General features: G+C 43.2%; 2 protein-coding genes across 4 annotated transcripts; one reads left to right on the plus strand and one right to left on the minus strand.

Moving 5' to 3' along the window:
- Nucleotides 1–1,700: 1,700 nt before the first annotated feature.
- Nucleotides 1,701–22,036, minus strand: LOC109626718 (neurotrypsin-like). The gene is made up of 14 exons (XM_069517479.1): nt 21,778–22,036; nt 17,785–17,827; nt 11,310–11,552; nt 10,525–10,663; nt 9,795–9,973; nt 9,430–9,577; nt 8,980–9,158; nt 8,464–8,605; nt 6,666–6,886; nt 5,647–5,788; nt 5,281–5,559; nt 4,636–4,758; nt 4,247–4,515; nt 1,701–4,013 (listed from the first exon to the last, which is right to left on the minus strand). The coding sequence occupies exons 1-14, from the start codon at nt 21,871–21,873 to the stop codon at nt 3,445–3,447; spliced, it is 2,772 nt and encodes a 923-aa protein (XP_069373580.1). The 5' UTR covers nt 21,874–22,036; the 3' UTR covers nt 1,701–3,444.
- On the plus strand, nt 13,207–16,793 carry LOC109642117 (E3 ubiquitin-protein ligase TRIM39-like). 3 transcript variants are annotated; one of them, XM_069517480.1, is made up of 3 exons: nt 13,216–13,581; nt 14,182–14,286; nt 14,400–16,793. In XM_069517480.1, exon 3 carries the CDS (start codon nt 14,402–14,404, stop codon nt 16,091–16,093), a length of 1,692 nt encoding a protein of 563 aa, XP_069373581.1. In that variant the 5' UTR covers nt 13,216–13,581; nt 14,182–14,286; nt 14,400–14,401; the 3' UTR covers nt 16,094–16,793. The 3 variants fall into 3 exon arrangements, with proteins under 3 accessions (XP_019962346.2, XP_069373581.1, XP_019962345.2); XM_020106786.2 differs by having other exon boundaries at nt 13,222–13,581; nt 14,182–14,263; XM_020106787.2 differs by lacking the exon at nt 14,182–14,286 and having other exon boundaries at nt 13,207–13,581.
- Nucleotides 22,037–23,589: the final 1,553 nt, after the last annotated feature.

The following is a 23,589-nucleotide window of genomic DNA, read 5'->3' on the forward strand; positions in this document are numbered from 1 at the left end:
ATGCTGATTTTCATTCTAGTAAATGAAACTCTTCATAGAGAAAACTTCATACTTTCAATAATATGTCACATATTCAGCTGCCGACTCATTTGTGCTTATTATCAATCGGTTTTTCTACAGTTGTGACCAAATATGATTTAATCCACGGCAACAAGGGTTTCCTCTGATCCCCCTTTATTCAGAGAGAACCGGTTCAAACAAAAGGAAAGATTACCAGGCCTCATCAGTGACTGAGAGCAGCAGCTAAGGAGATTTACTTTTCAATTACGCACAAGCCATAAATGTTTTGTCTGGATTTTTTCCCCCAACTTATAAGATCCATGTGTATTTGGGATTGGTAAATGTCCGATAATCTCTGCAGGGCCTTGAAATGTTTTATTAAATCAAATTCTTAAAGACCACAAAAAAATGGAGCTTTGCATTTTGTATAACCACATTTTGAGAACGTGCTTGTGAAAAGAAAGAGGAGACAACACAACACCGACGCAGACTTTTTTCCTTTGCAGGTATATGTTTTAATACTCAACCATGATTCAGCACATAACACTGAGGAACAGCTGATGGGTGTAACAGTTAAAAGTAGGCCTCATTCTTTAACACTTGCTTTCTGCTCCCTCTCCATCTGACCGTAGACGTACAGTATTTACACGAACCCACAGGATCTGCAGGGCCACACGTCGAGTCTCTGGGGGGCAGGGTTTATGTACAGGGGTCCTAACAACAGGCATGGGGGGGGGTTACAAGATGGTTACAAGATGCTTCACGACACAGTAGGTCACAGTACAACAAAGCACAAGTCAAGTCCGCACACTTACAGCGAGAGTATAAAAAAAGATCCACCAGGGCCTAAGCTTTACCCAGCGACCCTGTGAAAATAGAGCAACGTCGCCCTCTTCTGGACAGATCACACATCTGCTCAGCCAACAACTGACCAGACAACATTACACGTCCACAGTTCAGCTATCTAAAAATGCAGAACACTCACTATCTAATCTCTGGTAGCAGCAGCTATCTACCTGTCTATCTGCCTACTCGTTTATCTAACTAGAGCCAATCATGACGCGACACTCGGCTTCCGATGGCTTTGAGAGGAGAGAATTGTCCTGTACAAGTTTAAAGGACCACACCGGTGGGGGGGTTTGCGAGTTTTGTGTTTCAGGTTTTTTTTCTATGCAGTGTATTTTCCAGTTTTCCATGCAGCCACTGTTTCCTTTGTTTCCCCTTTAGAATAGAAATCAATCAAATCCTGCAAGATGATTTTCAAAAAAGTCCATTAATGTTGTGGTAATGCAGTTTAATTGATCTGCGCTGCAGCGCCTCTCACCAATTATGAAACTTTGGCAAAAAAGTAAATATCTTCAGGTTTTACGATGTTTCAGGAGTCAGCTCATTGATTTTCATAATGCAAGAAAATCAATGGACGCCAAAAGCTACTGGGAAAGAGGTGAATATACTTTCAAGAACATTGTTGCACTTACAATATGAAGTGAAAGTGCAAGAAAAAGACAAAACTTTTTCACAGAAAACTAAAATTTTGCCTGTAAGTAATGACTTTTTTTAATGGTTAATACAATTATTGCTGATTTTAGTTTGGAGAGTCGGGAAACGTTCCTTCCTCTAGTCTGCTTTTCTAAACGTTAACGCATCATTAACATTCACAGGTCACGAGTTCTGTTTCACAAGTTAGTGAGTCATCTGTGATTAAAAAGAGTAACACTAAAGTTGTGTCACATGCTCAACTGGTTCATAAATTGCAAGTAAATTTACTAACCACAGATAAAGCCATTAAATACAGTTATCTAAAGCCTTAACAATAGGTGCCTCATTCAGAAAGTGGTACCCATTATACATTATTACAAAACTAGTTTACTGTTTGTGAGGGCAGAAGGTACAACTGCTAATACTAATACCACTACCACTACTACTACCACTAATAATAATAATAATAATCAAAATGATTAAGAGTTCTTTTTCCTTTTAGATTTTTCTCATGTATTATCTGCTGTGTCAGTTAATCTTAAAAAGTACCCTCCAATTATTATCTTTTTATTATTAGTAGTAGTAGTTGTAGTAGTAATGGTGTAGTAGTGGTGGCAAAAATCATATTATCAAAGTAGTTTTATGTGTGTTTGAGGTTGGAGGGTACTACTATTACTGCTGCTACTACTACTACTTCTACTTCTTCTATTAAAAATACTAATAATAATTCGAGAGTGTGTTTTCAGATAAATGTACAGATAATATAAAGGAAAATATCAAATTAAAATGAAATATTTAAATGTTAAAGCAAATATTAAAGGCAGTTCTAATAAGGTGAGTTTTGGGAGGATTATCTGGCACAAGAATTAACTTTGGGATGAACAAAGTTCTTCTTCATCTTATCTTCAAGACAGATTTCCTGATGTTTCATTTCTCTTTATTACCTCTGATATGTGTTTGCAAGACTTTGATCTCCCAGTTGCTTCCTGTATTGATTTACCCTCAGGTTTTTCATTCCCTGTAATAATTATAATTGGGAACAATAGTGAGTTAAATTCCAATGGTCAAAGAAAACCACAGAAATGAGCCATTTGATGTCACTGTAATCTTTCAGATTCCTTTTTTTGTTGCCCTGAAGCTCGACAGCATCAGTGTTGAATATAAGTCACTGATAATAAAAACACACAAAGCTGCTGAATCACTGGTGTGGTCCCTGGTTAAATACAGTAGCTTAGTCGTGGGTCTAAATAAACAACAGCACTTGCACCAATAAAGGTAAAAGACAGCCTGAAGAGAGGAGCCCTGTTTAAAATATACGCAAAATCACCCACATGTATAATCTCAGAGGGACACTGATGATATGCAGTCAGCCTTTATGCTATAGATGCTCTGATGGTTAGTTTGTAGAAATCTTCTAACAGCTGACACATGAAGACGCACGATAAGAGGTTAATTTTAGCATAGATTCTTGTGTGACCATCTCAGAAATGTCCCGCGGACGTTCTTATGCTAACACTATTGTCCTTACAATACATGCCATGCTGATTTTTTAATTTTCGGTATCGGTGTAAGGCCCTCATCAGCACGCTGCCGACAGATCGGCCGTTGTTCTGGCTCGTAAATGTCTGTAACTCACATGTAAAACACCAGACGTCACCCACACACTCTGCCGTCATCATCTTTTGGAAACATCTGTCCACATCGAATGGCAAAAAGCTGTAGTGTAAAGCACTTCAAGACCAGAAAAGCGCATTATAAATACAGACCATTTACCATTAACATCGCTGTGCTCGTCTGACGATAAGAAGCTGCAAACACTTTGTTCAGATCTGAAATTAGCACAGACACGGCCGTTTTTTTACTTTTTAAATTAAGAGCATCTTTCTTTTTGGCCTTCCTTTCACCCTCCTCCTCCTCCTCAGGCGGTCACATGGCACAGATGGTAAGCCAATGGCGCGGCCTCAATCAGACCAGGATTTGTGTGTTTGTGTCTGCTTCATGGTGGGCATGTGAGCTCTTGGTGTGTGTGTTGCCGTGCTGATTGGTGTGCGAATGATGAGTGTGGGCGTGTTTCAGTTTGATCTCACCAATTTCGTTTGTCTGTTGTTGATCGTGCATGTGTAGGTAATTATCTTCGCCCTCGCTGTGTGTGTGCCCTTCATGGGTTGTGTGCGTTACATCATTGTGCGTCACATCTTCTTGTGTCTGCGTCTGCGGTTCCTCCGAATGCTCCGTCATGTTGATGACCTCGTCGATCCAGCCCCTGAAGCGGCTGACTCGAGTGTAGAGCGCAGGGGAGGAAGGGTCAGCACAGCTGAAACCCCCGGCAACCACCCCGGTGAGGACCCATCGACCAGTCTCACGTTGACAAACCAGCCCGCCTCCGGAGTTACCCTGACAACTGTTGCCATGGAGGAGACTAGTGTCTGGAGGACTGCCAGCACACAGAGTGCCGTGACTGGAGAAACTATCGCCATAGCGCTTCTTACATTGCCATGACGACATCAGAGGGACCCAGGATGCAAGAACGGAGTCTGGGAGAGACGACAGAGAAGACGATTAAAGAGGAACAATTAGTAAATCAATCCTGCTAACATGCTAATGTTTAGCAGTAATAACATTCTAACATCACAGAAAGATGGACGACAACTGATCCCAAAACTGAAGCCAGAGCATCTCAGTCGCCACCTGCTGGTTGGCTGCAGTATAGCGTGTAAATATGTTTAAAAAAAGAAAAATACACTGAAGACGGAGAAAAAACACAAACCTGGTCCTGTCCATCCAGCAGTAACCATGACAACACAAGAGGATGGATTGTTTCCCCCTGATCCCGTATCAGCAGCAGGAAGGCATGCCGCGTTCGTGTCAGGGTCAAAGGTCAGACAGTGACCCTTGGCGCTGGGCAGCTTCAACAAAGCCAGGTCATGACCTCCGCTCTGACCCTTGTACTTCCGGTGAACGACCACATGCTCCGGAGTGAGAGTCTGCTCCGACGCCCCGACACGCACCACGTACTGGGAGGGGTCGCTACCAAACCTGGAGGCGAGAGAGGGAGAGAGAGCAGGAAAGAAGGAACTTTAGCTGGATACTTGTGAGTGTCTCCGCTGAAGATTCCTCCAGCGTAGGAAGCGATTTACAGCTCGGGGTCAGATTCACCTGCTGACACAGTGAGCAGAGGTCAGCGCCCAGCAGGGGCTGATCAGAGTGCCACTGCAGAGAGGACCGCCATCTTTCTCTTGGGATTGAAGCCACACTGACACCTGCCATGGCCACGTGGTCCTGAGAGAGAGACAAAACACAATTCCTTCATTCTTCTATGGTTGAGTCTCTGAAGCTTAGTTTTTATTTCAGTATACATAAATGGGAGGTTTTATTAAAATGTAAATATGGATTCTAAAGAAAATTACAAATCAACATTTTTGTAACTGAATTGAAGAAGGATCTTAGTCATGTAATTGTTCTTTGAATCGACAGATGGGGGCAGTATCGGACCATAAAATTTAAAAATGCTCAAATACATTTTTCCCAAAGATAGTTTCTGATATTGCAGGTAGTTCTTATCAGACTGAATTTGGTTCAAATGTTCATCTTCTGGTAAGTTTGTTTTTATTTGTTATTTGATGATATAAGAATGTGAAACTTCATGATTGACAGCTGACGGGACCCCGCCACCGCCTCTTTCCACTGAGACTCTGGCTCCAAACCGGCAAGTGTGCCATTGTGCATGTTGTCTTCTTTCTGTATTGTGTATTGTGTGTCCAGACAGGATAAAGCCACACATCTGGACATGTTTTGTCTTACGTGAGCATGTTCTCCTCTCCTCGGTTCCTCCTCTTGCTATCCTCCTCCACCAGCTTCCTCAGCCCACAGCTCTGCTCCTGAGGCTTGGCCTGCGCCGGGGACTCCCGCGGCGCGATGTCACAACTCACCCCGGCGTCGTCCCTGCGTCTGCAGCCCTGGAAGCTCTGACCCAGGGACGGACACTCTCCCAGGAACTCCTCCTTCCCCGTGCACCTCACCTGGTCCAGGTGAATGGGGCCTTTCCCCTGACCGAACCCTCCGGCTGCTACCGCTCCACCACTGAAAAGAATAAGGGAGAGAATATAAGTGTTCTGCCTTTTTCTTTTGCTATCACACTGTTCTTATTTAGGGGAATTTAACATTAACCTGTGTCCGAGCTGTCTGCACACTACGGCGGCGTTCAGGTCATTCCATCCCGAGTCGCAGATGCTCCCCCAGTCACCATGGAGATACACCTCCACTCGACCCTCCTTTCTGCTGCTGCCACCCACAAGACGCACCAGGGGACCTGACAGACAGGAAAGAAAAAAACAACACAAACTCATTGTTATTCATGTCTGTGCATCTACACACTCCAGTCTCAAGTTATATGTCTCCTGACAGAATTAAATGTCACCCGCCCCCTGGTGGGTTTTTATTCTGCCGTTATTCTCATTCTAATGGCCTGTGTGTGTCGACAGGAGGCGCAGGACCTCAGGAGCGCTGAGACGGCAAACAGCGCTTTATTCTCTCCGCTGTCAACATGTGGCATTTAAACTCTTTGGACAGACAGACACTGGCGTTTTCACAATGAGGGGACGATGCAGTGACACAAAAGGCGACATCTTTCACAGATGGATAGATCGATGTTTGCATCTTGTGTTGATCGTGGATACAAAATTCATTCTGATGCCTTATCTGCTGACGTGATGTGAACAGCTCAGACTCTGGCGTGAGACCAGTCCTCTGTCGTGACAGCTTGCCCTTTAGGCGGAAAAATTAATTGCAGTCGCACAGTCACCAAACTTCTGCAGTGCAGTGCGATGTTTGCCAGAATTGTTCTTTTCCTTTCTTCCTCCCTTCTTTTGCTCTCATTGTAAATGTGGAGCATGTTGTCACCAGCATTGTCTGAACTCTGAAAATGAATGCTGCTATTAACATCCATCCTGGGGGGGGGGGGTCCCATCACAAGTGCTTCCTGAGTTCACATCACACATTTGAAACACCTGCTACAACTACAGCCTGAGGTTGTACTCAGCAGCTTCGAGGTGTGAATGTGTTCAGGCACTGAATGAATTAAGTTTTAAAATAAGACTGATAATAATAAATTAGTCTCTCGTCAGGTTTCAGGTCGACAGAAACTATTGAAACATGCATCAAGCTTCATTCATCTCTCGTCTCTTTACCAGTGGAAGGTGCGATAACCGGCACCTCATTGGTCTCAAGGCCGAATCGTCCCCTGCAGCGAACGCCGACGTCCTCGCTGTGAGAGCAGTCGGTCCGCCCCCAGATCCCATGCGGACAGTCCAGTAGGGAGGTCTCAGATCCCTCGCAGTGCACGTCGTCCAGCAGGATCAGACCGACACCCTCCCCGAAGGTGCCGTCTGACACGACCTCAGCGTGACCCCTGTGGGCGGAGAAGACGTCAATGTCTACTCTTGTAAAGTGTGATTATTTACTGTGGTCAACACGTTGTCCTTTCACTTTTACATCATGCAGATTTTGGAGGAAAGTTTTGGTCCAAATGCTCTGAAAGTGAAAGTGGAATAGTTCAGACGACTGCAGCAGAAGTGAGTTTGATGTTATTAATGTGAATTTTCCACCATAACTCTGAATATTTGATGCTCAATATAACACAGACACTCCGGGGAAATAAGCAGGCGACAGTAACCAATAACAGCAGAGCAAGACAAAAACCAAGCGACTCTCTGTCCCTTCTGTGCACCATGCATACCAGCATGTAGAAAACAAAATGATGTTGCACTTATATTACTGTGATTACAATGTAAACATAATGAAATGATCTCAGCCGGGGCAATAATAAAACTTCTCCCACCAAGAGGCCAAATATAATAATGTGAAATTACTCCAAGTTAAAATACGTAATGTAACACAGACTTACAGAACACATATGAGTTAATTAAATATTAATATTGTAAATTGTACATTTAAGTTGCTTTGATTCGATGATAGTTTTGATGTTTATTTAAAGTTAAGTAAAGTTAAGGTTTTTTTATTATTAAACTCTAGATTGGAGTTACTACTTTAAAGCTGTCGAGTTGGACCCATAGACTGTGTATAAAGCTCAAGGTTACAGTCTTTGTCTTCAAATATTTCTACTTAGAGTTAAAAAAATACATCTTTCAAAAATCACCAATTTGTCATGGAGGTCGAACAATGGGAAATGTTAAGAGTTTATTTTTAAATATGTTCCTTTAGAGTTTCACACATGAGATGCTCAGCTCATCGGCCTCTGGTCTGTGTGTCTGTGATCTAATAAAGTGTAAACACATTAGAAACTAGCTTTAGGCCTTAAATTTTCATTTCCCCTGTTAATCCAAACTTTCTCATTTTACCTGTTTTCTTAATAAATTCAACACAATGTTCATTTGCACAGCACTAATACCATCAGTGCAGTTAGAGGCGTGCCAGATGTTCCATTCCGCATTTCACCCCCTGAACGACGTTAATGTACCGTGAATGAAACTCAACACGTTCTCAAGCATCTGCACGTTAAATTACTTGCAGCAAAACTTTTATGAGTTGAATTTAATGCCGAAAAAAAAAACTCAATGCGGGGGAAAACAGTGTTTAAGTTTTTTGTGGCAAAGAAAAAACTATTAATTACTTTTAAAACGGAAACTTAGACCTGCAGAGGCATGAGTGTAACACTACTCTGCTGCAGTAATGACGGGATTAGTGCTGTGTAAATGTGCATTATAATTAATTCATCATGTGAGATGCTGTATTATGAGACAAGTAATTTAATTCTCCTGTGTTTTCTCTTTGTACCTGACCTTTATTATCCGCTGGCCTTTATTTGTTCTTGTTGGCCACACCTCAGGTAATCATTGCAGAATTATGATGAACAAACAAACCTGTCGTCAGATGTTGGTGAAGAAAATGTCTGCCAGAACCAAAACCTTTTTAGAAGTAGGTTACCGGGGGCTTTAACTCCACAGAATCACAATGTTGTTTAGTTACCTGTAGCCCAGCTGTCTGCAGACCACCTCTGCATGCTGCTGGGTCCAGCGGTCGTCACACACCGTCCCCCAGTCACCGTTGTGTAAAACTTCGACTCGACCCTCCCAGGGACTGTCTCCTCCCACCAGACGCACCACGCCATCTGAAACAGTCTCATATTGATTATTAAATCCTCTTGGAGTGATTAAAAGCAGAAACAATTGACTTGACTTTGCAAGCACGAGCCAAGACGACACTTTACAGATGCAGCATTAACATTAAGCTTAATGCATCGTTTTCAGATTAATTAATCATCTTCGATTAGTCAGATGAACGGCATCTGCTGTTTCGTGCTGGTCGATACTTTATGCGTTACGTCTTAGTTCCCATTAATCCTGTTTCTGCTTGTCACACAGAGGATGTTGATGCTTCGTGTGGTAATGATTTATTGATGCTCCGGGGCTATGAATAGCAGCTTTATAAGCCTATCTGTGAGTGTGTGTGTGTGTGTGTGTGTGTGTGTGTGTGTGTGTGTACCAGTGTAAGGGCTGCATGAGACCCCAGCATCCTCCATGTGGTCACAGTTGTGTTGCTCCCAGTCACCATGCGGACACTGATCCAAGAAGAGCTCGTTTCCTGTGCACTTCACGGCATCGAGCAGGATCGGGCCTGAGCCCTGACCGAAGTGAGCCCACGACCAGGCCTTCGCTACACCCCTGTAACACACACACATACACATACACACTCACAGTTTGGTTTTTGATAAAGAAAATAGGCAGCAGATTCATTGATACTGAAAAGAAATAGATTTACTTGCAGCTCATTGGTTTTTGTCTTTTTGTTTAATTTGTTGAGGGTAAGAAAACTGTCTGATACCAGCTTTATCCTTCAATGCACAGACACACTCCACACGTTGAAGTATGATTTTAAATCTATTTGCACATACTGTGTATTAACTTGACGTAGAGAGAAAAAACCTCAACATACCCAAAACCCAGCTGCCTGCACACCACCTCAGCATCTCTGTCGTCCCACTGGTCATCGCAGACCGAGCCCCACCTTCCAGTGTGAAACACCTCCACTCGACCTTCAAAGTCTTCCTCGCCTCCGACCAAACGCAGCGGAGGACCACTGCCTGCAAAACACAGGCAATGTAGGAATTAACCTGGAATTCATCTGCATCTTCACATCTGCCTTATAAAGTCTCTGCAGTTTATTTGGAATTTTAAACAAAGTGTTACCACGAAGTATTTTATAACAGAAAAACGGCGTCTGTCATGAATCTGTCTTTCTCAGGTTTGCGGAGGTGGGATAAATTCAGGTTGCTATGACACTGTAGAAGTCACACTGACCTTCTGGTGGCGCGCACAGCACAGCCGCCTCGTTTCCATGACTACAGTCACCGGTGACGAACGTCCTGCTCCGGCACCTGCTCAGGGTGTTCTCATCCCCGCGGCAACCCAGACGCTCGTAGTGAAAGAGGCCGGAGCCCGAGCCAAACTGTGAGTGCTGCAATGCTGTGCCGATGTCACTGTTAAAAAACATGAACTAATTAATCAAGAAATCTATTTTTACATTTATTTTTATTTCTAATTTATACTACTATTATATTTCACTAAATCATATTACATTAATATTAATATTAACACCTTTTGCTCTACATTTACATTTATCTGGGAGTAAAACCTGACACTTTAGTTTATCATTAATCATTTTGAACTATTTCACAAAAGCAAATAAAGAATCAAATGTTCATGAAACGAATCAGCAGATTAATCGTTAACTAAAATAATCATTAGTTGCATTCCTCTATAAAATGATGATGAAATAGCTCCACACTGACGAGGTAGCGCTGACGAGGTAAATGCTGCTTGTGTAATTAAGTAAACATAATCTAACTATATAATATATAATAGTAAAACATTTTTTGCTTTCTTTACAGTACTTGTATAGTTGAATCTTGATGACTAGTATATTATTTAGTATATATTCATTTTATATCTACTGATTCTACTTAAATAACATTTTCTATGCAGGACTTTTACTCTTTTACATTTTGTTAGTACTTTAGTATTAGCCTACCCCAGACCCAGCTGCCTGCAGATCACGCTGGCGTCTCTGTCGGACCAGTGAGAGTCACACACTGCCCCCCACTGGCCGTTCAGGTACACCTCAACCCGCCCGCTGCCGGAGAACGAGCTGCCAACCAGACGAGCGGCGCCTAAAAGGCCAGAGGACAGAGATGAGGAGGTCAGAAAACACATCCATACTCAAGAACAGTCAGATGCTTGTGGTATAATGTGTGAGTCAAACACTAACTTGAACCTGATGGTTTTGTTCGGAACACGTTAGCAGACAGTTGCCTATTTACATTCACATGGAGCCACGTTTCTAAAATAAGATCATTGTCCGCTCTCTTTTAGCTCAGTTTTGTTCTCCACCATCTGCTGGAGGAAATCCTTTGCTGTTTAGCTGCTAAATGCTTCACCACATGTATCAGCTAGATGCTAACTGTGGCTGTTTGGAACAGAAATCAGAGGGTTGATGGTTGATGAGAGTAGAATTTTTGGGGCAAATTAAAAACAATTATCTAAAATCAATCAGAAATCTCCTAAGATTGTATAAATTGAATTCAAGTTTTCAGTAAATCAAATTTCTCCATGTGTTTTGTATCACTGCAAAACATTTGGCATCGCCTTTAAGAAACTGTTATGAGCCTTTTCAGAATTTACTGACATTTTTAAGACAAAACATCTTCGACCCCATTAAAAGATTTTACTTTTATGAGCAGCTGAACAAAAGAGTGATTTTCCTTTCTTATGGTTCATTTTAACAAATGGTCAGATTCTGGTGATCTGCGGTCGTACCCTGGTGGCAGTCGCAGTACGCCCATCCAATGGCTCCAGAGTTCTGTCTGAAGAAACACCAGGGGTTGGACTCTCGGTCCGGGTTCCTGCAGTAGCTGTGGTCGCCCAGCCCTCGGCCCGGGTACTGCATAACGTAGTCCGGAAACTCTGTCCACTTCAGACAGGGGGCGCCAGAGTCCGTCTGGGACACTGTGCCGTTGTAGTACCCCAACTCTGTGAATCCCTCAGAGCAGGACAGAGGCACTGCACAGAGACAGACGGAGGGAGAGAAGAAGGGAGAGAGTGAGTGAATGTGAAGGAGAGAAGGAAGAATAAGATGTTCTGGATGAAAAGAGGTTGAGGAGGAGGAGGATTTGGGTCAGAGACGACAATGAGAATAAAAAGAAGTGAAATGGGGAAAGTTTGGAGGCGGATAGAAGAGTGGAATTGCTCTTATTCCAATAACATTATCCCCATGACTGTATTCTATCGGAACATAAACGCTTACATGGATGATTTTCATGAGCTGTTCGCTGCCAAAGCAGGATCCGTCCTAATGCACCCTCACCCTCACTGATCCGTGCTGGACCGGAGACATTTCTACCACTTTAAACCTTAAACCGGCCTTATTTAACACGGTGGTGACCATGGCACTCTGCAGTGATCGTGTGTGAGCGGAGCTCGGACAGACTGAGAGGGAGACTGCTGACATCAAAGTGTCGTAAAATGAGGCCACAGAACAGAGGAGCTCACACACTGTGGCCTGAAAATTTACATCACACATTAATGAGCAGGAATCACACTGCAGATCGTAACAAGCACAGCCGAGTGCATTCAAACTAACGGTGGACTCAAACTGTCCCTGGTGCTTTGTAAGCGTAAAGGTGCAAAGTGGTGGGACCTTAATAACAATGTTTTTATAGAAGCAGCAGGGCAGATAAGATGAAATACTCCCGACAGCCGGAGATATACATCATCAGCTGAAGTGCAAAGTCACAATATCAAAGCACACGAAAGAATGGAATTAACTCATAATGGAAAAAGGTTTAAACAGGGAAATGCTGATTCTATTTGCGGTTTTGTTTTTTTCTAGTTTGCTGTTGTGTTTTCTTATTTGTTGTTGTATTTTATTTGCCATTTTGTTTTGTTGTTTGCTGTTTTATTATTTTGTTTGCACTTCAGGGCCGCTGTAGTTATGCAGACACTGAAAACTAAATTTACATTAAGACATGAAATACCGGTACATTCCCAGAGAATATCACAAATGTCCTCTTTTGGTGCTGCTGACTTATTTCTTTGCTTTCATGCATCATGTGCTCTGGGAGCAATGAAATAACAGGAGTACTGCACAGTGACTTTAAAAATTATTTTAAGTTTGACAAAATGTCACTCAGAAGAGCTCATTCCTCCACCAAGGCCCAACAGCCTCCTTTCGAAATCATGTTTAAATCAGTCCCTATAATATGCCTAATTTTCTCCATCAAGATCCATAAATTATTCTCTGAGCAATTAACACAAAGGCTGAAAAACGCCCCATCTCTAAATGTTGAAGAAAGTGAAAGAAAGGAGTCCTGGATCTATCCCCTGACTCAAATCCACACCAAAATTGTATTACTTCATCTGTGACTCATTCTGCATCCTTCCACCAAGTTTCATGGAAATCAGTTGTGTAAGTTTGCTAAATAATACACAAACAAACAGCAATGAAAACCTAACCTCCTCTGCGGAGGTAATAATTTCTTTAAAGGTTTCTGAGGCCAAGTGGCTGCTGAACTATGATTAATGATGGAGCTGCTTCAGTAGCCAGCAACTCTCTTATCTCCTCCACACACACACACACACACACACACTGGAACATTATCCATGCAGTACAATCCTTATGCCCAACTCGCACTCTAACCCACAAATACACACGCAGTCAGATGCAGAAACACCCACACACACACAGAGTCCAGTCTGGAGGAAGATAAGAGAAAGAGCAGAAGCGCTGAAAGCCCCGGAAACTCTGAGATACAGGAAATCAATCAGGCAGAAATGTACTTAACTAAAACAGAAATCTATCCTGAGACAATGAATAATGCAGAACACACTCAGACTGTGGACCCAAAATAATAATAATAAAACGAAACTTCACTAGAAACCATTTTTTTTAAAGCTTCCATCTACAGAGCCAGAAACATGTCTGTCTCTTTAAGAAACATGACACACTCAGAAAGAGAAAGTGGAATTCTTTCATGGGAAACTACCTCCACACAGTTTTGGATCCTGCTTCACAGATCCACACCAACACGCAGTAAGTAGTCGTTTTTTTTCGATTTCTTGAGCAAAATATTCAAACAGACCAGAAGTGGAATCTGTGTTAGTGTGTAGGTTGTGTTTCATCCCACTCTGTGCTGTTCTTTGTTGAGAAACGCTGCAGCTCACTGACGGTTACAAATGTGTTTGTCTCGTCCTCAAAAGAAAAGCTGCATTCTGTTAGCTTCCATATCACATGATCATCAGCCGACAGTTGTTTTCTCAGTTGTTGTGAAATTGTATTTTTCCTCTGAACGCACTTCAAGGTCTCCTCGCTCATGTTGGAGGTTTTTCTGGAGCTTTGTCACACTGTCTTCATGAAGCTATTTCGTCACAGTGTGGTGTATTCAAGTGTTGAACTTCGGCTCACACTGTAAGACGGTGTAAAGCCATAAAAGACGCAGTGAAATAAAAGTTTAAAAAGGATCTTTCTTGTTCTAATTGTGTTTTTATGTCAGTTGCTCATTTGTCTCTTTGCAAAACGCAGATCAATAATTATTTTTGTAAAATTTTGTATTAAATCTTTTTTTTCTTTTTGATGATTCATCCTGATGAATTTAACTTCTATTTTATTATAACTTCTATTTTAATTTTAAAGGTTCCCTATATGGAGTCTCGACCACTGGGGGTGCTGTGGAGCAATTTATTTCAATGATCAGATCCCTGAAGAACACACACAAGTAAATGTGCTATTGGTGTTGATGTAAACAGAGACTTTCTTTATTTGGCAGAAACACCAAGGGGGTCATAAAATTATAATACAATATATTTTTTTTCCTTTAATTAACAGTTTTTTTGTGTTATGTTTTTTTTCAGAAATGGCCTCCAACTTCAGCCTCTTACATGAGGATCAGTTTCTCTGTCCGATCTGCCTGGACACGTTCACTCAACCAGTCTCCACACCATGTGGACACAACTTCTGCCTATCCTGTCTCTCATCCTACTGGGACGACGAAACCGTCTGTCAGTGCCCGGTCTGTAAGGAGACGTTCGGGAGGAGACCCAATCTCAAGGTCAACACTTTCATCTCAGAGCTTGCGTCGCAGTTCACGTCGCTTCAAGTCACAGATGCTCACACCTTGAGCCCGGACCGACAGAAGGATAGCGCTGGCTGTGTGGTGCTGTGCGATGTTTGTACTGACGTCCAGCAACTGGCTGTCAAATCTTGCTTTGAGTGTCTGACTTCATACTGCAGCGTTCATCTGGAGCCCCATCACAGAGCTGCCGGACTGAAGCGACACACACTGGTCGACCCTCTGGCGAACCTGCAGGACAGGATCTGCGGGGAGCATAACCACATCCTTACATTGTTCTGTTTTAACGATAAAATGTTGCTGTGTGACGTCTGCGTCCGTTCTCAGCATGTGAACCACGATGTCTTTCCTGTGCAGCAAGCATACAGAGAGATGACGGGTGTGCTGGGAGACACAGAGGCCAGAGTGCAGCAGATGATCCAGGAAAGGCAACAGAAGCTGAAAGAAATGGAGGAGTCAGTGAAAGAAAGCAAGAGAGAGACTGGAGACGTGATAGCTGAGAGTGTGATGGAGTTAACAGCCCTGGTGTCTGAGGTTCAGAGGAGCCAGACGGAGCTCGTGAAAGTGATAGAGGAGAAGCAAAAAGCAGCAGAAGAACAAGCGGGTGTTTTTATTGCCGTATTGGAGCAGGAGCTCACTGAGCTGCAGATGACGAAGATGATGCTGAGGGACATAAAACAGTCTGAAGACCATCTCAGTTTCCTCAAAACCTTCCCAGACCCATCCGTCCTCCTACCACACGTTACGGACCTGTCCTCTTTCAGCTTCAACAGACACATGGAGATGTGGCACGTGCAGAAATGTCTGAGCAGCTCTGTGTCTCAACTGCAAACGTTGCTGAGGAAAATGACAGCGGAAATCACAACGTTCTCCGCGTCGAACAACGTCACGCTGAGGTACCTGCAGCAGTACGAAGTGAACGTTCTGCTCGACCCTGACACAGCTCACCCTCTGCTCATTTTGTCCAACGATGGCAAACAGGTGAGATACACCAAGGGCTCACTTCGGCGGAGGATCCAGGACGTGAAGCCGGGCGAGTTCACGGTGCATCTCGCAGTTCTCGGACGAAGAGGCTTCTCGTCACGAAAGTTTTACTTTGAGGTGCTCGTGAGTCAGAAGACCGAGTGGTGTCTGGGTGTGGCCACGGCTTCGATACAGAGGAGAGGGGTACTCACTCGGGGTCCTGACTCCGGACTCTGGGCCATCTGGTTCATAGAAAATAGGTTTGAAGCCTTTTCTACTCCAGGTGTGACGGTATACCCGGGGAAAGTAGAGAGGGTCGGCATGTTTGTGGATTACAACAAAGGTCTAATATCGTTCTATGACGTGCAGACTGCCACACTCATTTACTCATGTACTGACTGTTTCTTCACAGAGGAGCTTTATCCATATTTAAACCCCTGTGATAATCAGTATGGCTCAAACTGGGATCCGATGGTCATTGTCCCTGTCACTCGTATGGAGGACTTGATTTGAGGGTTCATTTTTCTAAAGATTTCAAAAGCACCTTGTATCAAATGAAGACATTTTGTTCTGTCAAGTGTGTGTGTGTGTGTGTGTGTGTGTGTGTATACAGTGGATTGATATTTTTTATATATTTATACAGAAATACCTAAATGATCCATGAAATATGTCGCAGGAAAACTGTGAGAATTTCAATATCTTGCAATGTTAAAGAAAGCAAAAATAAATGCCTGGTTCTGCTCCCTGATCTTACAATACAACCAACCATCCAACAAACGGACAGGGGTGAAAACATAACCTGTTTGGTGGCGCATGTGATTTTTATCAGTTATTATTGACCAACTGATAAATCGACTAATTGAATCAGTTGAGATGAAGATACAACGATAAGAGATCAAATATAAAATCCAAATGTGCGTCTAAATGAAGCTTTAACAGCCTAATAGGTAAAACACACTACCATATCTTTGCAGCAAAGTTCAATGTGAAGTCTGATTCAGACAGATATCTGTATTGATACACGACACTAACATGTTATTTAAATCCTACCAGTTTTATGTTCATTTTGTTTTCATAATTTCACAATCTTTCTGTTTTTCTCTGTGATGTGTTTTAAGCTTTATAGCTGCGTAATGGTGATAAAACATTTATATCGGCCTGATGAAATTTTAATAAAGTAAAGAAGCATTATGTAACTTAGCCGGGCAACATTTTCACTGTATCTGTGTGAACTTTATTTCAGGGCCTCTTAAAACAAGGATTTCCTTTTTTTTTTTTTTTTTCAATTTCAAATCAGAACGTCTGACTTCACCACCTTTAAATTTCTCCTCCCTCATCCGCATCCTGTATGTTTCATTCAAGCTCTTTAATTCATCTTAACACCCACAGTGCACGCATGCACGCACACTCGCATAGACACAAAAAACATTCGCTACTGCTAACACCCTCCTCATTGCCACGACAACGGTACTCTAGCCCATCGCCATGGGAACACTCAGTCTCCCTGCTCCCATAATCCATTTCCCAGCCACAATGAGTATTTGACACGGTTCACACTCGGAGGCTGGCAGTATGGGGGGTGGATGTGTGGCAACGGCGTCTTCTACACAAAACACACGTTAATATAAATAAGGAACATGAAGGAAGATTTGGTTTATCAAGATTTAACCTGATTTTGATGCAATTTTCTGCAACAAAGGATGAACCGTATACATCTCGTGCAACATTTGCTGGATTGTTATTACGATCATCCTCGTGCTCATGGTTTTAAAATGTGCCTCAAGGTTGTTTCTCATGATAACAAAGGCTGTTTTCCTGATGGGTGAGAGGTGTGTTTGTAATCACAATAAAATTGCTCTTGTGTGTGTGGCTGTGAAAACAGATATTTCAGCACTGGAAACAGGAGTCTCACCCCATCCCCCCACCATCATCATCATCATCATCATCATCATCATCATCATCATCATCATCATCATCGTCAACATGGCCTCCAAGAAAGAGGAGGAAGATGAAACGCAGAGGGGTGCAGGCCAGAGGGAAGAAGAGAGGTGAGGCTGAGATGAAGAAGAGGAGGGGGTTTCATGAGTGTCTGAATCAGAATGTGGGTTAAACTGGAGGCGGGAGGGGAGGGATGGTGTGGGAGGAGAAGACAGATGGAGGGAGGAAGCAAGAGTGTTGTGTTTGGAGTATCACCTCCCACCTACCTGAGTTCTGCACCTCGTTTAAGTAACTGTCCTCAGCCACCACCTGCAGGCAAAGATACACTGAGTTAGACAGTGTTGTACAAAATATCTTGTCAAGGCTACAAAAGACGGTTTGAGGTTTCTGATCCGTTTGTTAATTGGCAGAATCTTACAGCAGATTCAATAGAGATTCAGCAGACACGGACCACGAGCCGGTCTCTGATGCAGAAAGCACCAACATTAAGCCATCTGTCAGAGGGTACGAATCAACAACTGCTTTGCAGATTCGAGCCATTTCATTCAGGGTGGCTTGTTCGCTTTTGTTCTGAAGTAATGTGGTTGAGTCACTCTCCACGGGCTCTTCAGTAGGAGAGGACATCACATCTTATTCTGTTTCCACTTCAGATTCAGTAGGTTTCTGGTCGAAGCCCCTACATTCAGATCAGTACACTATATTTAATTGTCGTGGTGCGTGATCTTTCGAGACATGAACGAGACATTACAATGGTTTCAGTAAATATCTACACATTTTGCACATATTATTGTTCCTGTATTTAAATAGATAAACCAATCAATCTAAACCCAATAATCCATAACCTTTCCTGTGACATCGCATCGTGGTCAGGTGCCTCCTCTTTGCTTTAATTATACTTGACACGTGTCTAGAACTTGACTCAAGTGTCCTTGTTGCAAACTGAATTGATTCGACGTGGTTTAGAAATAACCTCTGCTGAAATCAGGGCAAGGTTATGAAACCGTTTCCAAGTGTTCCCAGGGAACAGTGGCCTGAATAATTGTGAAATGGAAGAAATGTAGGAACCACCAGGACTCTTGACTCTTGTTTGGACAAACTGGAGAAACTGGACATGAAGAGTCTCCCATCCTGTCCACAGATGGGAGAACCTGCCTGGAGGATGGCATATGATCTAAGTAGCACTCCATCGGTCAGGCCTTTATGGTTGAGTGGGCAGACAGAAGCTACTTTGACTAAAAGGCATCCAGCAGCCTGCTTGGAGTTTGCTAAACTGAATTTAAAGGGGAAGGATTGTCTGTTCTGATGAGACAAGAAGTCGAAGCACTGGCATCACCTGGCTGACACCATCATGATCTGGGACAGGGGGACTGGTCAGAAATGAGTGTGAATACAGAGGAATCCTTAAAGGACGACTGATCCACAGTAATGGGACTTGAGAGTGGAGCATCGATTCACCTTTTACATTCACCTAAAGCATTCAGCAAAGTCAATGCCTGAGTGGCTTTGGGACAAGTTTGTAGCGGCTTTCAGAAAAACGCTGAACTCCAGATAATATCCCGACATTCTCCACAAGGGCTGTGTGAGAATGTCCAGGTGAGAGGCTCCAGAGTTTCTCCTGCTCACACCCTGGTCAAAACTCTGGATAATGTCGAATGAGCTCATGTGAGAAAACAGCACGAGATCCTCCAGATTTACTGTTTTCTCACATTTTGACTGATTTAATTCACTGATGGCAGGGATCACCAATCAGAGGGAAGGAATATTACAAGTATGAGCCAGCCAGGTACGAAGTGTACAGTAAACACACACACACACACACACACACAAATAGTACCAGACAGCATCAGATGATATCTGACAGAGGAATGTTTGTTTCAATTTCAGAAATCAGGTCACACACACCTCTACACAGCGAGGCACCTGACAGAAGAGGAGAGGAAACACACACATACACACACACACACACACATGCTTAGCTGCCACTGTGGAATGACTGTAGAGAGGGCAATGAAATACAACACATTTCCCCTTGAACGTTTCTCTCCTGTGGTGGTGAACACGAGTCCTGATATCTCCAGTCATAGCAATCATACAGCTCCATTACAGCGCTAATCACTCATGATGCTCTCACACCTGCCTCCAGTGCATCACTATGCAAACACATCCAAACACACACTGACACACACAGAGAAGCACTGATGATTTGCACTGGGTAAAGAAACATGGAACATGCTCCAGAAGTGATGCTTTTCATCCTAAACGCTAAGAATTTCATCAGACTGATGCTTTTAGTCAACATTTCCTGTCTTCTATCTTTACGTGGAAGCTTCACAACCAATAAAAATGCTTCCTGTGTATATACGTGCAGGAAGTGGGACAGCTAAATCAAATCGCCTGTCCTTGAGAAGCAGGGGATGTTGAGTGACATGTGCACTCTTTGACAAAGGGCTAATTAAAGTGAGCATATTTGAACCGTCCAGTCCCATCTCATGAAGTGACATCCAACCATCTCTTTTATATGGAGCTGTGCCACGTAGCTTGTATGACAGCAAATTCGAATTATCTTTTAATCTCACAGTTACTTGCCAATTATTTTCTGAGGTGTATAAAATACTATGAAATAATGAAAATTGTCAATCACAATTACCCAGAGTCACAGTTAGCATTTAGCCTTTATTTAAACCAAGAGAGATCAAACATCCATCAAGGCCCAACAGTTCCCTTCAATTTAACCAAGTGGCACCAAATTTACGACACTCACAGAAACCGGTTCCCTAAAAGTGCCTAATTTTTTCATCAAGATCCGTCAAAAATTCCCTTGGAAAATAGTGAAAATGTGAAATTAGTGGATCCAGAAACCACACCAAAGTTTATTTGGTTCTTTCTTTGCCCATGTCCCATCCCTCCACCAAGTTTTGTCGTCCATTGATTCATTAGTCTTTGCACAATCCTGCTGACAGATCAACCAACAAACCAACCAATGGACAGGTGAAGTTAACAATTATTAATTTATGGAAATGTGGGTATGTAGTAACAGCATGTTTTGTCATTTAACTTGGTTGATAAATGCCTATTTATTACATTTTCCTTGCACATGGTGCCACCCAGTAATCTCTGCCATGTTGTCAGCTTAATCTCAGAAAACTAAATAATGCTGCAAGGGATTCGGAGTAAAGCAGGTTATGGAGGAATGCTGTTCACAGTTGTGCTCCTTCCTGTTTACCTACTGTACACATTTGTTCTGACAACACGCAGAGCTGCTGCAATCAGGATGCTCCTGATGAAAAGATTTGTCTAATGAAGTTGAAATGAAAAAGCCGAAACTCATATCTGCCTGGTGCTATTTGTGCTGCATGCACGGCTGCTCCCAGTGTTAGTGGTTCTAATTAAATCCTGCAAACTGTTCTCCACTAATGATTTCTACACAGGCTCATCTAGTGCACATTAACTCAACACACACTGCATCAAAGGAGGGTATGAAAAACCGACAGGAATGAGTCTAATGATTGATTGATTATCGATTGATTGGTTTGCTATAACCCAGCAGCAGATCTGACATCAGCAGGAGGTTGTGATCAATGTATGGAGCTGCCTTCAGGCTGCATGTCTCTGACAACAACGCCTGCTTCACTGCTTTTCACTTTCACCACAGTCTGAGCCACTGTGACAAGTTTCATCCGCCCGTGCAGGGTTCATTTCCCCCAAACACCGCGGGGGCACAGCCTCCTCTCATGATACCCTGCAGAAGGAGGGGTCGAGGGGTTGTGATTGAGACCGTGCCCGATTGTATACATGCATGCGTGCGTGCGTGCGTGCGAGAAAACGATTTCTAAAGTGGATAATGCGCAATGATGGCACCATTGATTGGCTAAAAGAGCCATTACAGGTGTTTGATGGCTTTTATTCACCCTGAGCTAAAGAAGGGATCACAGTCAAGAGCATTCAGAGACATGGCTGCAGATGGTCGTGCATTTACAATATACAGTGTGTTGAAGGACCATATCCTTTAAACGTGTTTCCAGCAGCTCTGAATGACAGATTTGGCGGTGGATTTATTGTAACGCATAAAAGCGCACAGTCCATAAAGCTTGCTGCATCGCCCTGAATTCCTGCCTAAAGGCTTATCAACCTAATCATCAGTTTAATTAGTATTAACCACGAGGAAGGTTTTCATTTTTTTTCCCTCCAGCACAGGAGAACGCATTACAACAATAGAATAAATCAGGTTACATTTCAGGACAGGCTCCAGGACTACGTACCTCCGCCAGCAGCGGCAGCCAGAGGCAGGTTCCGATCAAGCACAACATTTCCCGGCCGCGCAGAGCCATCCTTCCCGCCCGGTGTGTCCGTGTCATAGCCCCGCTCCCATCTCTGTCTCCAGACTGTCCGAGGGAAGATGAAGTGGTTTATCCTCCTGCTGCTGCTGCTGCTGCTGCTGGAGGAGGAGGAGGAGGAGGGAGAAACGTGGTGTGTGATGATGATGGTGAATACGCACAGAATGATACAGGGTGGGGCTGTGAACGCCTCACACAGGAGAGAAAACACAGAGAGAGAGGGAGAGAGAGAGATGGGGGTTGAGAGAGAGAGAAATTGTGTTGATGTCTGCAAAAACCTGATGCCACAAGGACCTCTCTCCCTGTCACACACACACACACACACACACACACACACACACACACACACACACACACACACACACACACACACACACACACACACACACACCTACTTGTCTCTATAGTTGTGAGGACACTCATTGGCATAATGCTTCCCCTAGCCCCTAACCCAAACCTCGACTTATCACGACTAAATGCCTAACTCTGGGAAATGTTGTTGTCCTTCTTTTCCTTTCCCTTGCAGCATAAGAGTCCATGGCTCAAATCCCAGGTAAAGCATCATGTAATATATTGTGGACAGTCTTTATACATAAAATGTGAATTTCGGCAGCTGTGCCATAATACAAACACATATAAAAAGATATAAAGTTATAAAATATGTTAAGTTACCCTGTTGTCCGTGCTCCTCTTGACACTCTAATTGTCCCCTAATCCTGACCTAAACCCAATTCTAACCCTAAAACCAAGTCTTAACCCTCAATCAACCTTTTGAATTTATGAGGACCTGCCAAAATGTTCTCACAAATCCAAAATGTCCTCACAATGATGGTAGTGAACCAAACTTGGCCCTCAAAACTATAGATAGAGAAGATTGAACAGGCTGAACACATTACAGCACACAAAGACGTCGGGGTCAGACAGGATTTAGAAAATGGAAATGACAGATGAATGAAGAGGAAAGTGTTTTCCAGGAGCCATGTAAGGAAAATCTATCTGTGACTAAAATCCTTAGTTAATGTAAGGTGTCCTGCTCTAGACGCTCCGTGCTTCAGTCAGGCGTTCACGCTCCAGGTGGACAGCAGCCAGGTGGGAGCAGACGCCATCTTGCTTTAGGCAGATGAAAGGTGGGGGTGCAGTCAGCTTCTATTTATAGAAATGTCACCAGTTTAATTACTTTTTTTTTTTTTTTTAAATGAGCTCTAGGTCAGGACAAGACGGAATGTTTGTGTGCAACCCTGTGAATTTCCACCACATAACCCCCCCCCCCACACCTGAGGTTTGTGTTGGGGCCTCTTTGCTGATGTCTCACTCCCTCGTGTATTTCAACAGACACGTTTGAGGGTCAGTCTCAGCTTCAGTTTTCATGACGCTCAGTGGATTTGTCTTCTATGCCACAAGATCCCCGACCACGCCAGCGTTCACTCCCCATGCACACCCACCACTGGACCCCCTGGATTCCACCAGTTACAAACAGCCCATGCAGCCTGGAGTGTAACCATCACAATTAGGCCTTAGTCAGAGTCAAAAAAATCCCTACACTTGCCCAATTTACCTGCTTCCAACACTTCAACTGATTATTGACTTTCTGCCTAATGGCTGCGTCTGATCCCTGACTGGTGCAATCGTGACAAGATAATCAATGTTGCTCACTTAACCCGTCAGTGGTTTTATCATTGAGTCACACCTCATCATGCTGAGTGTAGATGTTATAAACTTTAACTTTAAAAAGATTTA

Source organism: Paralichthys olivaceus, chromosome 21, assembly GCF_024713975.1.
Source record: "Paralichthys olivaceus isolate ysfri-2021 chromosome 21, ASM2471397v2, whole genome shotgun sequence".
NCBI classification, from domain to species: Eukaryota; Metazoa; Chordata; class Actinopteri; order Pleuronectiformes; family Paralichthyidae; genus Paralichthys; species Paralichthys olivaceus.

Coding starts and splice junctions, on each gene's coding strand:
- LOC109642117 (XM_020106787.2), top strand. CDS start 13,467: ATGTCTGTCTCTTTAAGAAACATGACACACTCAGAAAGAGAAAGTGGA. Junction 13,582..14,399: donor CAGATCCACACCAACACGCA/GTAAGTAGTCGT, acceptor GTTTTTTTTCAG/AAATGGCCTCCAACTTCAGC.
- LOC109626718 (XM_069517479.1), bottom strand. CDS start 21,873: ATGACACGGACACACCGGGCGGGAAGGATGGCTCTGCGCGGCCGGGAA. Junction 17,828..21,777: donor GGCTGCCGCTGCTGGCGGAG/GTACGTAGTCCT, acceptor CTTTGCCTGCAG/GTGGTGGCTGAGGACAGTTA. Junction 5,789..6,665: donor GGTTATCGCACCTTCCACTG/GTAAAGAGACGA, acceptor CCTGTCTGTCAG/GTCCCCTGGTGCGTCTTGTG.